Here is a 14856-nt window from a genome sequence, read left to right as displayed (position 1 = left end):
GAGACGTGGTAAAAGAGAAAAGATGACTAAATATATATGTATCTATAAATATAAATATATGTACACTAGTGATTAAATAAGAAAATCTTGAAAAGAAATATGACGGGAGGGCAGATGGGATATTGCACAGGAATGAGCAGCAGAAAATCACAGTATTGCACTTTTAAATATAAATATCAATAACAATAAAGTGGAGTGACCAGTGCAGATTAAACAGAGTACTTGTGAAGCTGTAGGGTAGCTTCTGAGTGCGTCCTGTGGACTGTGTTGTGTGGGTTTAAGTGTTGTGGTTGAGGTGTCGTATGGCTTGGTGGTAAAAACTGTTTTGTAGTCTTGTAGTCCGAGCAGACAGACTCCTGTAACGTCTGTAACGCCAGCTGATGTGCTAGGTGGCTGTGGTCCTTGATGATGCTGTGTGCTTTACGGAGACATCGCTGAAGATAAATGTCCTGAATGGCAGGAAGCCTCGTGCCAGTGATGTGCTCTGCTGTCTTCACCACCCTCTGTAGTGATTTACGGCTGCTGGCAGAGCAGCTTTTGTACCAAACTGTGATGCAGCTGGTCAGCAAGCTCTCAATTGCACACCTGTAAAAATTTGAGGTGATGTTGGCGTTCATGCCAAACTTCCTCAGCCTCCTCAGGAAATAAAGCCGCTGGCGAGCTTTCCTGATAGCAGTGTCTGTGTGAAGGGTCCAGGAAAAGTCCTCTGTGATGTTGACTCCAAGGAACTTGAAGCTGCTGACCCTTTCGACCTTGACACCGTTGATGTGGCTGGGCTGGTGTTCTCTGACTGGTCGTTTCCGGTAGTCCACTATCATTTCTCTAGTTTTGCTGATGTTGAGAGTCAGGTTATTTTCCAGACACCACTCGTACAGTGCCATCGCCTCCTCTCTATAGGCCGTCTCATCATTGCCTGTGATGAGGCTTATGATGGTTGTGTCATCCGCAAACTTGATGATGATGTTGGACTCGTGTTTAGCAACACAGTCAGGGAATATAGGAGGGGGCTAAGCACACAACCCTGTGGCGTACCTGTGTTTAGGATGAGTGGTGAGGAGGTGTGCTTACCAACTTTCACCACCTGGGGCCTGTTTGTGAGGAAGTTTAGAATCCATCTGCAGATAGGTGTTTCCAGCCCAAGGTCGACGAGCTCCGCGGCAAGTTTTGAGGGGATGATGGTGTTAAATGCCGAGCTGTAGTCGATGAAGAGCATCCTTGCATATGTATTCCCTTTCTCCAGGTGAGTGAGGGTGGTGTGCGTTGCCAGGGCGATGGCATCCTCTGTGGCTCTGTTTGTCCGATAGGCAAACTGAAGAGGGTCCAGTGTGTCAGGGAGGGAGGAGCAGATGTGACCTTTGACCAGCCGCTCCAGGCACTTCATGATGACGGATGTCAGTGCAACAGGACGGTAGTCATTCAGACAGGAGACCACTGACTTTTTGGGAACGGGATGTGGATATTGTAGGCATATAAAGTAACTGATGGCTTGGTCATTGTTTCTTTTTATAAAACATTAATTCTCTTTCTTATTTTGTTGGTTTGTTATTTTTGTTGGTTAAGTGAACATGCCCAATACAGTTATAATAAAGGTCGTCAATGTCACCGTTATCTTAGAACATACACGTCAAATTTCCTTTCTTCAAACTTTCCTTCCCTAAATGTAAGTGAATTACAAAAAAAAGAAAACTTTACCAGACAAGATTAAAAATATTTGAAAACTGGACATGTAAATGATGTTTACTATTAGGTCTACACTTCACATAAGCGGAGATGTTAGAATTACTAAATTACTTAAAGAAAAAAAACTTCTATACCAGAGCAATAACTGGAAAAAACAATATACAATAACACAATACAGACCCACTATCCACGAACCTATTCAGCTGCTTCTGAATGCAAATATCTAATCAGCCAATCACATGCCAGAAAAAAAAAGGTGATTTAAGTGACTTTGAAGGCAGCATTGCTGTTGGTGACAGATGGACTGTTTTACGTTTTTCAGACACTCCTGATCTTCTCAAATTTTCTCAGGAATTTACAGAGAACAGTCCAAACTGAAAAGCGAAATAAACATTTCCCTGAGTAAAAATGCCTTGTTGATTGCAGAAGTCAGAGGGGCGTGGCCATGCTGAAGGCAAGAGGAATTCTAAGCCAGTTTCTCAACCCAGCCCATCTGATATCAGTAACCACAACACATTCAAAGTCAATTAAAAGTCGCCTTTCTTGCCCGTTCCGATGCTCGCTTTCAACTTTGAAATGAGACCACTTGGACAACAGTAATGATAAATAATTGCAAATAGAGCATGTTTACAGAATTTAATGTCATTTTTATAGAGCACCTCTTATTTTAAGAAAAGATGGGTGAGACGATTTTTGAAACTAACTGCAAATTAAGCACACAATATTTAATATCTGTATTTTACCATTTTGATAAGACATATTTCAGTACTCCAAAACACTTTTATTAGACAGCCAACATGCTTACAAGTAGTAAATCCAGGTTAGTGGATCATAATTAAACATCACTCTGTGGCAAACGCAGAGTTCAGCAGGCCATCAAGGAAGAAGTGACGTGCATTTCTGCAGTGTAAAGATGCACAAATCATTTTCTCCTTAATCTACAGTCACACAAAGCGCCAGGAAAATCTTTGGTGATGATCTCAGATGATTCTGATGCTTATCACCCAGTTCCTCGTGATGTCCTCCACACCATCAACCCTCTGTCCTCCTCACAGTTTCTTCCTCAGCTTGCCTTTCTTATGGGCACCCCTTCCAAAACCTGACTTTTTAACTTCTCCGAGCCACTTTTTGTTCTTGGAGCGGAGCTTCCTCATCCCTCCGCCCTGCAGGAACTGGTGCTTCTGCTTTTTCTTGCGCTGCTTCATGATCTGATCCTTTGTTTTCAGCTCCGAGCGTGCTTTGTGGTCACCGGAGCTCTGTACGTTTGGACCTCGTCGGCCACGGCCACGACCTGGGAGAGGCACGACACAACAAAGAGGTTGGAGGTTATAGCTCGCAAGGCTGGAAGAGGGACTTGAAGTATTTACCTTTAGAGTTGAGTTAAAACATGGTGGCTGATGGTCTATATTTAACATGTTTGTGCTATTCATTTTGATGCCTTCCTACCTCTTGCTGGCTTCCTGCCTCCTCCGCCTGTTTCTCCATCTGATCCAGATCCTGTATCATCAATCTTGTATTTTTTCTTCCACTCCTCATAACTGACATGTTGTCAAGTGATACAACATCTTCACAGTACAGCTTAATATTGTCATAGGAGTAGAGAAGAGGGTCATTGAGAGCAGCACACAGAGAAGCTTTTTGTTGGAAGGATACAAGTTCTTCCTGTTCTTCTTGTTACTGATAACCTGACCGCTGTCTGTTTTGATCTTCTTCTTCTGGTCTTCTTTTCCCGTTTCTCTCACAAAACGCTTCCTCTTACGGTCCCTAAAAAAAGAAGGGGGAAAAAAGACTTTAAATTATAGTTTGAAATGACCATTTGGTGGATACTGAGTCAAACATAGGGAAATTTGTACCATTTCATCATTTTCTTCTGCTGGTTAAGGCGATCGCCTTCATCTCCCATGAGATCAAGGACAGCTGAAGAGGCCTGCTGTTCAAAAGCACTGCCCTCTCCACCGAGACTCAACCTGTCGACGCATAACACAGGACAAAACAGCATAAAACACAAAGCCATTCACATTTTTTAAAGAAACAGATGCAACAGTTTAATGCCTCACCCTCTCTCAGAGTCAAAGTCTTTAGGTCTGTAAGGGATATAATACTCTTCATCTTTGCCTGACTGCCTCTTTTTCTTGGTCTTTGGTCGCTCTTCGCCATCTTCCTGCTGACCTCTTCTTTTACCACCTACCACTTCTGAAAACACCCCCTGGTGGAAATAGAAAGAATTACATGGTACAAAGTGACAAAGCATGATACAGAGATCCTACTATCTTCCTCTTCTAGTTTGTATACAACATCATCTACATCAAAACTGCACTTTATTTTGCTTCTTCTTCATCAGACAGCACAAACAACTTTCTCATTTTGACTCAAATATTGGTTTTGAATGAAAATTCTGCAACAATCCTGGGTGTTTATTCAACTTGTGAGCAGGTTTTCTAATCCACCGTACGATTATTATTGACACTAGTACATGTTCGTGCTGCTGGCAAACTAATACACTCAAGAACATATAGCAAAGCAAAGAAGTGAAAAGTAGGTCTTGCCTACATAAATAAACATAAGACAGTTGTGAGACTTTGACATAGTAACATCTGCAGTAATATTTACACCTGTGATGACATCTCACCAGCATTAGCCTTATTTTGAAACCAAGATTGTTTACACAGAGTTTGTAATTGCAGAGAAATGCTCCATTTATTTTGGTCATTTCATTTTTGAGCAGGAAGCTCACCTTTTTTGTTATAGCCTTTAGATGAATAGAGTTTTCCAATTAAATACATATTCTTTAAATAATGTTCCCTCTTATAAAAAGTAGGATAATTTTTTTTAAAAATTTAAAAAAATGTATTATACCTCTATTACTTAGAAAAAAACCCTGTTTTTTTTCCTGTTGTCTGTTATATAACGTTAGTGATGCTCGTTTCAATTCATTTCTTAATCAGCTAAACAGGTCAGTTAAGAAACAGTCAAATATTAAGTTACATTTGAAAACGGTTTAAAAAAAAATATCTCCATTCCAAAATGTCACATGACAATCTCATTGGCTCACGGAGTTATGATGTCACTACACGATCCTTTGAAGTTTTTCCTTAAACAGGGGTGACACACAGCAGTTTTTTAGTTCGTGTCTTCGCAGCATTTGTGTTTGCAGCCTTCACGCGTTCACCACAGAAACTTTTGGAAACCTTTTCAGAGTTGTCGTGTACAACCTTCAACATGTATCCAACAAGACACCAACCAAGGCAAAAAGATTACGCCGCTTCTCCTTCCTGTCGTGGCCAGCCAAGTGACCTCTTAGCCGTCCAAAGGGCATTACATGACAGTAGGAAGGAAAACTGCCATCTCCAGAATAAAATTCAACAGATTGAAGAAGAGAAACTTCAACTGGAGGAGAAGTGTAGACAGATGGAAGCGCAAAATAAGAACCTGGAAGAAAGACAAAAACGCCAGCCCGACATAAATATTATTAATGAGGGTTGGGGAATCAAGTTTGGACAAGCCCGAGAGCAGATTGTCTTCCTAATTAAGGAAAACAAGCAAAAGAGCGTGGAACTAAAGGAGATGTCCAACCAGCTTAAAGACAGCAAAGCTACTGTTGAGAAGACAGAATGGGATCTCCAATATATGGACCAAATGAATCGGCTGCTCCAAACAAACTTCGATGAAGCTGTGAAAAAAAATAAAGAAATCCTCCAACAGAAGGAAGAACAGGAGAAAAAGCAAAGAGACATGGAGGAAAAATACAGAATGCTGAAAGAGAAGGTGGATGATACTCTGCGCCAAAATAAAGACCTTCTTCACGAGAAAAAGCAACTAGAAGGGGAAAAAGAAAAACTGGACAAACAATGCTCGCACATGCAGAAAAGGATGGAGCAAATGGCGAGAAACAACTCCGAGCTCACTAAGGGGATATTGTTGGAATACAACAACTTGAAGCGCAAACACACTGAAATGCAGGCGCAAAAGCAAGAACAAGACAACATACATGACGACCTGCAGCGTACGCTCCAAGATATCCACAGAAGAAATGAGGAGCTACAAGACATGTACAAAGAAGTACAACAAAGAAACGCAGACATGGACAAGGACAAGATAATGCAGGAGGAAACATCCAAAGAGCTCAGGGAAAAGCTTGAAGAAAAACAAGCAACGTTGGAAGAGGTGGAGAAAACGTGCAAGAAGCTTGAGAAACAAAACAAAGAAACCATCGATGAGTTGAGAACCCTCATCCTGGAAAAAAAAGCTCTTGTAGAAAACTGCATGAAAAAGAAGAACAAACGCTTCCGCTGGCCCTGGAGGAGGAACTCTACTGCTTCCTCAGCAGGTGTAGCCTCGTCTTGCTCCACCTCTGTTCACCTCCCCAACCAGTCCCGGCAGTTGACTGTCCCCTCCTGAGCCTGGTTCTGCCGGAGGTTTCTGCCCGTTTAAAGGCAGTTTTTCCTCCCCACTGTCGCCTAGTGCGTGCTCAGAGGGGATTGTTGGGGTTTTCTCTCCTCTACCTTGTTTCATTATTTACTTAACTTTTTGTGCTTACTTCATTTTACCTTGTTTCATTATTTACTTAACATTTTGTTCTTACTTCATTTTACCTTGTTTCATTATTTACTTAACTTTTTGTGCTTACTTCATTTTACCTTGTTTCATTATTTACTTGTTAACGTTTTGTTCTTACTTCATTTTACCTTGTTTCATTATTTACTTGTTAACGTTTTGTTCTTACTTCATTTTACCTTGTTTCATTATTTACTTAACATTTTGTTCTTACTTCATTTTACCTTGTTTCATTATTTACTTGTTAACGTTTTGTTCTTACTTCATTTTACCTTGTTTCATTATTTACTTGTTAACGTTTTGTTCTTACTTCATTTTACCTTGTTTCATTATTTACTTAACTTTTTGTTCTTACTTCATTTTACCTTGTTTCATTATTTACTTGTTAACGTTTTGTTCTTACTTCATTTTACCTTGTTTCATTATTTACTTGTTAACGTTTTGTTCTTACTTCATTTTACCTTGTTTCATTATTTACTTGTTAACGTTTTGTTCTTACTTCATTTTACCTTGTTTCATTATTTACTTGTTAACGTTTTGTTCTTACTTCATTTTACCTTGTTTCATTATTTACTTGTTAACGTTTTGTTCTTACTTCATTTTACCTTGTTTCTTTATTTACTTGTTTAACTTTTTATTTTTCAACTTATTCATAAAACAATAAACAATTGAATTTATCCTTTGAGTATTTTTCATCGAATCTTTTCATCTATAACTTTTTCAAACATTCATATCATCTTCTTCTTGAAACCTCATAAATGGTGAAGGAAAAATCCTGGAACATGGTTTGAAACACTGAAATTGTTTTAGCTGAGACCGGCAAAGTCATACATTTGTGTGTGTGTGTGTGTGTGTGTGTGTGTGTGTGTGTGTGTGTGTGTGTGTGTCTCACAGGTGACACGGTGTCACTGGTTAGGTCATCATGTTTAGGCTCAGTCACTCGAAAAATTATTTAGGCCAAATCTTTAAAACTGTATCATTGCATACACATTTTCAGTTCATTTCAATCGCACAAATGCAGAAATAATTATTTGCAGTATCTTATCTGATTTATTTTGAGAATGTCATGCCTGATCATTTGCACCCACACCACCAAAAATGGGGGCAAAAGGGAGGAGATCGCATTTAATCGGTTATAACAAGAGGTCAGAAATATAAGAGCTGCAGAAACCTCTGAATCTCAGCTATAAGCTCATGTAAACCATTTCTACAATCGCCAAACAAAGCAAAGTCACCAAACAGTTAAAAGAGCAGTTACGTCACCATGAATCTGTGGACAGGTAATATCCACACTTTCATTTATGATTTCCTGGAGTTCAATGTGTGCTTAATCCTCAATGAAACTGATGTAAACCTGCAACTACAGAGATCCAGGGAAGAAAGAAAGAAGCAATACTTCACCCATGCTTACTTTTAAATCACTCTCATCCTTTTCGGTGATGTCACAGTCAGCAGTAGTGGTGGGGTTGGTTGGCTGCTGCAGCCTGCTTTCTGCAGCTCGGTCTTCTCTCTGCTTGCTGAATTTGTCCACTAGCCGAGTGTCTTTAGAGCGTTTGGCCCGCATCACCTCACTGGCTGGTGTCTTACTACTGGAGTTGATTTCGAAGATGGTCTATTTCAGGAGACAATTATATGTTTTTTTGCTTACTAGAACACTTTTTACCAGAAAATGCAGCGCTGCGATGTGTCTGCATTAGAGCTGGGCGATAGAACGATAACGATATGTATCGCGATGTAACTTTTTCTCGATAGAAAAATTTAACTATTGCGATAGACCTCGTCGCTCTTGTCCTCTTAAAAAAAAAAAAAAAGAAAGAAAAAAAAAGGAACAGCCAATCCAAATTAAGTAGCGCAGAGCCGAACCAATCACAGCCGCAGCGTCACGTCACGTGACTTGTTACGTACAGCACAAGTGCCAAGCCGCACATGTGTATTTGTTTGGGAAGCAGCCAGCCACCGTACCGCCCGGGTAATGGAGGAAATGAGTGTGCCGACTAGAAAAATCAACAGAGTGTGACCGAAGGTTACCGAAGAGAAAACAGATGATGGTTCCAACGCCGGAGAGATTGTCGAACGGAAGAGCCAGAGAAGTTCCGTAGTGTGAAGGTATTTCGGCTATTTCAAGTCTGACAAAAAACAGAGTAGCGTGCACTGTAAATTGTGCCGAAAGCAAGTCTGGAAATACAATAAACTGGTGCATGCGCTACGTCCACACGTACCTGGGCATTCTTGAAAACGCAGATTTTTATATGCGTTTGCACCTTTCGTCCACACGTAAACGGCGTTTTTGGTCACTGAAAACGAAGATTTTTAAAAACTCCGGCCAGGGTGGATATTTTTGAAAACTCAGTTTTTGCATTTACGTGTGGGCGAGAAAAACGGAGAAAACGCAGCGTCAAAGATGTGCGCATTTTTTGACGTCACACTGTGCACCACGTTATTGTTTCAGTGAAATGAATTTCTACAATACTGTTACTGTTAATTCTACTCTCTGCAGTGTTTAAATGCTTACACATACACACAGTTACTGTCCGTCCACACATACGACTCGGTTCTGCTTCTATGCCCCAGCTTTGTTTACTTTTTCCCACCGAGGCTTCTAGACTTCTGATTGGCCAACATTTCTGCACGGTTAGGAATCTAGCGCCACCTGCTGCTTTGGCATGTTCATAGCAGCGTTTTCCTTCATTTCTGCCTTTATGTGTGGACGGGATTATTTTTTAAAACGAAAACGGAAAATCTCCGTTTTCAAAAACACCCGTGTACGTGTGGACGTAGCCTCAGTCTCTGACTGGAAGCGCTAATTCGTCATTCGGCTTTTGTCAGACTAAAGTAACTGTTAAAACTGTTTGAAAAGCTCAGCTATACAACAAGGAGAGATTGAGAATTTCCTTTTAGTTCTCAGTTTATTTGATATTGACAAAAGTTAGTCAATTTTGTCTGTTCTTCTGTAAAACAAACTAAGATTTATTTTTAGAATTAATATTTTGTTTCTAAGTGGAATTGACAATTTAGTCTGTTTCGTTTGTTCTATTTTGAAACTTAAACGCTTTAGCGGCTGCCTTTTGTGTAGTTTGCAATATTTGCCTTTATTTACCTGAAAAAGTCTCATGTTCCTTAAGTACATCTACCCTGTTGAACTTATTATGGGAAATAAATATTTAAATAAAAACAAGCTGCTGATTATTTCACATTTTACTTGTGAGCAACGGCACATTTAAATCTTACAAATATAGTTATTTGGCTTATATTGTGATAGATATCGTTATCGCCTGAAATGAAAAAAACATATCGTGATATGAAAACATTTCATATCGCCCAGCTCTAGTCTGCATCAAACTCACCGCTTTGGATTTGTAGCTCTTGATGGCATCGACTATTTGAAGGCACTCCAGTTCCATTTTTTCCAGACCACACCCTGAAACAAATCAAACTGTCTTACTTAACTGCCATCAGTTCCTCACTACTCCTTTTGATTATTTTCATAACTTCTCTCTTCTTTTTATACTTTATCCTCCTTTGAACTTACCAAGTACTGGATGGACACCCATGCTGGACACATCTGTGTTTTTAACCCGTCTGATGGACTCCGGCGAGGGGTTTGGCCGCGACTTGAGGTACTGCTTGTAGGCGTTCTCTGAGACACGGAGCAGATTTTGCAGGTCCAGGGAGTTTTCGTGAGACGTGATCAGATGAGCACTTTCATCATCCAAGATGCTTTGAGGGACTCGACCAAACACACCTTCTGAATCTGGAGTACGAAAAGAAATGCAGACATTTCAATACAGTGACAGATAAAAAGAGCACTAAATAAAGTTTATTAGCAACCTCAAATGTGTAGCACATCAGTTAAACAGTTCATCTATCACTTTAAGACCTGACAGGCATGCAGTGGAGTCTACCTTGTGTGTGTTCAGGTGAAGCAAACTGAACTGGTCGCCCTAGGAAGAGGTGGAGGTCGTAGACATAAGGCATTTCATCAGGACAAATCAGACTATAGGCTGTGCCACTTCGGCCCGCTCGTCCCACACGCCCTGATGGGAAAAGACAGGGGAAAATACACGTAATGCTGGCCTAATCATTTCAAATTAAAGAGGCTCAATCACTTTGTTCCTTCTGCATACAGCTGCTCACCAACTCTGTGCAAGAAAAGTTTGGCCTTGGAGGGGAAGTTGTAATTGATGACATTATCCAGCAGGGGGATGTCTATACCACGAGCAGCAACATCAGTCACCAGAAGCACCATGGCTTTCCGATGCACAAATTTCCCAATGTTGATCTTCCTGGCAGTCTGATCAAGGGCACTGTAGATGTAGGCACACTCTAAACCTTCTGACGACAGCAGCTGGACATCAGGGGAAAAAAAGAAGTCAACTAAAGCTCTAGTTTTTAAAACAATATTTAACATTCTCACAAATTTAGGCTACACTGTTATCTTACCTCCTTTAGGTACTCCACATGGTGTTTGGTGGCAGCAAAGACCACTGTCTGTTCCTGAGGCTTCACTACGTTCCTCAGGAGGTGGAGCAGCAGAGCCGGCTTGTCATCCACACGCAGGTGGAAGAATGACAGCTGATGAAAGTTAGAAGAAATTAAAACATGCTCAAAGCCATGGAAACATCAGGTGACTGTAAGGACTTTTGCTTTGGGCTTTACATTTAAATCTTTCAACATTTCTGGGAGAAGAATACAAAATGTTTGAATAGCAAGTGTCTGAAGACAGAGCAACAAGTAGAAAGACCAAGACACTGACACAGTAGCTGATTTAACATAAGTTAGCATGTAGAGTAGATGCAATAATCCTGTACTCAGGTTGTAATAAATAATGTAAAACCTTCCATCTAATTTCTCAGATTAACCAAAAGGTAAATAAAACAAAAGCAAATTCTGCCTTTTTACCTTGATCTGATCACTGAGCTTGGAATCCACATCCAAACGAATCAGTACAGGTTCTGTCAGGCCTGAGAAAAAAGTTTGTATACACCGGTGTGAATATAATTAGGTTCATTTGCCTTTAGATGCGAAAAAATATGGAAGCTAAGTTGAATGAATATGCTTTATGATGAGAAAATAAGCCAGAAAAACTTGATCTTCAGTTCAGGTTACGCCCACTTCTCGTTGTCAGCAGTTATTTCCCATAATCCCCTGAAGTCAAAGAATATCATTCACTCTCTATGGTCTCTGGTCACATGTCCCTCTCCAGTGAGGATCCAGGTAACAACTGTAGAGGTTTGTATAGAAAATGCCAACTTGTCTCCAAGCACTCACTAACTTACCAGCTGATCAGCAGTAAAACTTGAAGAACGATACAAACTGGAAGTGGAAACCATTCACCTTCAAAGTTAAAGTTATGCCTCACCAACGTGGCTAACACATTTGAAAAAGGCACAGTTAGTGTTGCCATTTCACAGTTTCACCGCTGCTTGTGGAGTAATTGGCAAGTGTTTGCAACCTACATGTAACCAATTTAACCCTGCAAACACCAGCAACCTCTAGCACCCACCAACTGGTCAGGGAATACACATTTTGTGCTACCAACCAGTGGTTGGCAGGTGTTTACCAACTGTTCTCTAGATCTGTGTGACTGGGACTCAAATGGATATGACTTTGAATGTGATTTTTGTAGTGAAAAGGTAACAAGTGTATATCAATAGATTCTGCTAACTTTCATTTCCCAAGAAAAAAAAGATGCTAACTTTCTTTTTTTTCATGATTAACAAAAACTGAGGGAAGTGGGGCATGAAGGTGAGAAAGGCCAGACGACAGTTAAAAACAGCAGCTATGGGAAAACATTAGAAGACAGTTTATGCATTTTCTCTAATATGCAGAAGATGTCAACTACATTCAGATGAAACAAATCAACTCGGTCTCTATCTATAATTTAGGCTGTTTACTTACATCACAGAGTTTCAATATTGTGACTTGGACTCAACTGAATTAAACCTAACAGAGTAGAAATGAAACGGTTAATCTTACCAGCTCGGGCAAACTCCACCAACAGTTTAGGCAGGGTGGCAGAAAACAGCAGAGTCTGTCTAGTGTCTGGAAGTCTGCGGATGATCTCCTGAAGCTGCTCAGCAAAGCCCATTTCGAACAACCTGATTCAGGAAAACATTTCAGAATTCAATTTGGAAAATTAGAGCAATAAATAAAAAACAAAAAAAAACATGAAAAATGCAATTTCTCACCTGTCAGCCTCGTCAAACACCACATACTCCACACTGTGCAACTTCAGGTTCATCTCCATGACAACGTGCATAAGACGACCAGGGGTACCGATGATACTGAAGGGGGAGAACTGAGCTTAGCATTTCAGCATAAAAATCCATAAAATCCTATGTACCCTTTTTCTTAAGTTATCATGTGACTTTCAAAAAACTTGACCTCTGAATTCTAACCTTAAGGTCAAGATCGGTGGGATTTGATACCTATTTGCAGTAGACACAACTATGGTATCAATTTGAAACTTCTACATGTCTTTGTTATCATATTCATTAACTTAGGTCTCCACGTTGGGGGTTGGTGGGAGGTTAAATAAATAAATATATAAAAGCACTCACATGTCAGGGTTTTCATGGAGAGCAGCAAACTGATCTTCCATCCTGAAAAACAGCAGAGGCATTCACATTAACAGACGACATCAAAGAGCAACAAGAAGAACAAAGTAACAAGACAGCTAAGTAGTCACGCACCTGTCTCCACCAAGGATCAAAGCAGTCTTGAGACCGGTGAATTTTCCCAGCTGCGAGACCCCGATAGAGAAAGGAAAACAGGTAGTACATTAATGACACACCTAAAGATGTAGTTAACGGCTTTATTTCACACTTTTCACCTGCAAGACCTACATGAACGGTAATTTCCACTCACCTCTTTCGTGAACTTCATGGTCTGTAGGGCCAACTCTCTGGTGGGGGTCAGAATGAGGGCCCTGGCTCCTGTTTGGGCCTGAGGGGCCTTTAGCTTCTCAAACATGGGAATCAGGAAGGCAGCAGTCTTACCGCTGCCAGTCCGAGCCATGGCTACAACATCTTTTCCATCCAAAATTACAGGTACAGTCTGAAGTGGTGAAAAGAAGAGGGTAATAAGTCACATATTTACATCACAGTGTAACATGACACATAACCTCGAAGCAGCACCAACAAACCTTTCTTTGGATGGGAGTAGGAATTTTGTAACCCTTCTTCATGACGCCTTTAAAAACAGGGTAACTGAGACCTGAAATCAGACATCAGACAGGTCATCTAGCTTTGTTTCAGCTCAAATGGACACATCCAAGTAGGCAGATAGTGGAAAACCTACCCATGGACTGAAACCCTCCAGATTTCTTTTTCTTCTTGTTTTGAGCTCTGACCAGCTCCCTGGTGTCTGGCTCCACATCTGACAAGCACTCTGATGCTGCAGGGAAGCGCGGCAGTTTCCGCCCTGGCTGTGAGACAAATAAAGAAACACGAGCACTACTTCTTAGCAAGATGAAACCTTCAAGACGTCTAAAAAACTGATCAAAACGTTATACAGTGAAAGATTTCAATATTCCTTATACTGAGAATGAATTAATAAAAATCTTATGGTCAAGGGTTGTTGCTGTGATGTAAGAGTGGGAGACCTACATCTCTGGTGCAGCAAAACGCTAAATATCCACAGATGCCACTTTGTTATTTACAAATTTTTACCATTTCAAAACCTGCTGATCTACTATACAACCATCTCTAGGGTTTACGGAGAATGATGCAAAAAAACGAGGAAATATCCAGTGAGTGGCAGTTCTCTTGGTAAAAATGCCTTGTTAATGCCAGAGGAGAATGGCCAGACGACTTGGATCTGAAGGTAACATCAAAATTGTACCTAAATAACCACTGGGTACAGTTAATGTATGCACAAGAGCATCTCTGACAAATATTATGGACAAAAATATCTGGAGAAATTAGGGCAGTTCTAAAGGCAACAATTTCAATTAGTTTAACCTTTTTCTTATTCTAGAGACTAGTTTTTCATTCTACTTTCAGGGTTTAGTTTAGTTTAAAACTAGAGCGGAAGGAAACAAACTGTTTTTGCAATGGTACTAACAAATAATTCAGAGTATATGAGAAGAAACTGTTTTTTCAGGGGGCATCCGGATTTGAACCGGAGACCTCTTGATCTGCAGTCAAATGCTCTACCACTGAGCTATACCCCCTCTGCCTTCTACTGGCTCAGCAAAACCATGAGTAGCTGACAGAGCTGCGGGCTCAAAACAGCGACATTAGACATCGATGAATCGCGCAGATCGACGATCAGATGATTAAGAGACTCGAGAGGACGTGTAAGAAGGTTTTAATCATTTAAAACTTACCGAATCATCGTCTTTAATTTCAACAGCCAGCTCGAAGTCTCCGTCAGAGTCGGTCTCCGGCTCTCTGTTGGCTGTGTGTCTCTTCTTCTTCGTCAGCTTCTTCTTTCGCTGAGCCATCCTGTCACTTTAGTGTCCTTTCAGCCCGCGGCAGGAAATTTGTTTTTCTCTGCAGATTTCTGAATTATCGAAATGGCATCAAGTTTTCAAAACACCCCATCAAAAGACACAGCACGCAGACATGTTGAAAACACGTGTGAGCTTCATTTTCTTCTTCTACCTCCAAGTGCAGTCGC

At 40.6% G+C, this 14856-nt stretch overlaps 1 protein-coding gene and 1 non-coding gene across 2 annotated transcripts; both read right to left on the bottom strand.

Annotated features, from left to right (window-relative positions):
* Nucleotides 1–2302: 2302 nt before the first annotated feature.
* On the bottom strand, nucleotides 2303–14831 carry ddx54 (DEAD (Asp-Glu-Ala-Asp) box polypeptide 54). Its single transcript, XM_085279658.1, has 20 exons — nucleotides 14564–14831; nucleotides 13534–13660; nucleotides 13379–13449; nucleotides 13102–13290; nucleotides 12927–12976; nucleotides 12795–12836; nucleotides 12423–12518; nucleotides 12211–12332; nucleotides 11134–11195; nucleotides 10675–10806; nucleotides 10369–10579; nucleotides 10137–10268; nucleotides 9764–9985; nucleotides 9579–9652; nucleotides 7646–7846; nucleotides 3738–3886; nucleotides 3534–3647; nucleotides 3334–3444; nucleotides 3127–3218; nucleotides 2303–2971 (listed from the first exon to the last, which is right to left on the bottom strand). Exons 1-20 carry the CDS (start codon nucleotides 14678–14680, stop codon nucleotides 2730–2732), a joined length of 2556 nt encoding a protein of 851 aa, XP_085135784.1. The 5' UTR covers nucleotides 14681–14831; the 3' UTR covers nucleotides 2303–2729.
* On the bottom strand, nucleotides 14336–14407 carry trnac-gca (transfer RNA cysteine (anticodon GCA)). The gene has a single exon. It is a non-coding gene; the product is annotated as a tRNA-Cys (tRNA).
* Nucleotides 14832–14856: the final 25 nt, after the last annotated feature.

Source organism: Mchenga conophoros, linkage group LG7, assembly GCF_057382185.1.
Source record: "Mchenga conophoros isolate Kocher_MC1m ecotype Shallow Benthic linkage group LG7, M_conophoros_male_GT1.1, whole genome shotgun sequence".
In the NCBI taxonomy this organism is placed as follows: Eukaryota; Metazoa; Chordata; class Actinopteri; order Cichliformes; family Cichlidae; genus Mchenga; species Mchenga conophoros.
This window is presented reverse-complemented; position numbering and strand designations above follow the sequence as displayed.

Excerpts from the sequence above, each read along its gene's own strand:
- ddx54 (XM_085279658.1), bottom strand. The coding sequence starts at position 14,680 with ATGGCTCAGCGAAAGAAGAAGCTGACGAAGAAGAAGAGACACACAGCC. Across the intron at positions 10,269-10,368 it reads ACTTTTCTTGCACAGAGTTG|GGCGTGTGGGACGAGCGGGC; the intron begins GTGAGCAGCTGT and ends TTTTCCCATCAG. Across the intron at positions 7,847-9,578 it reads AGAGCTACAAATCCAAAGCG|ACCATCTTCGAAATCAACTC; the intron begins GTGAGTTTGATG and ends CTCCTGAAATAG.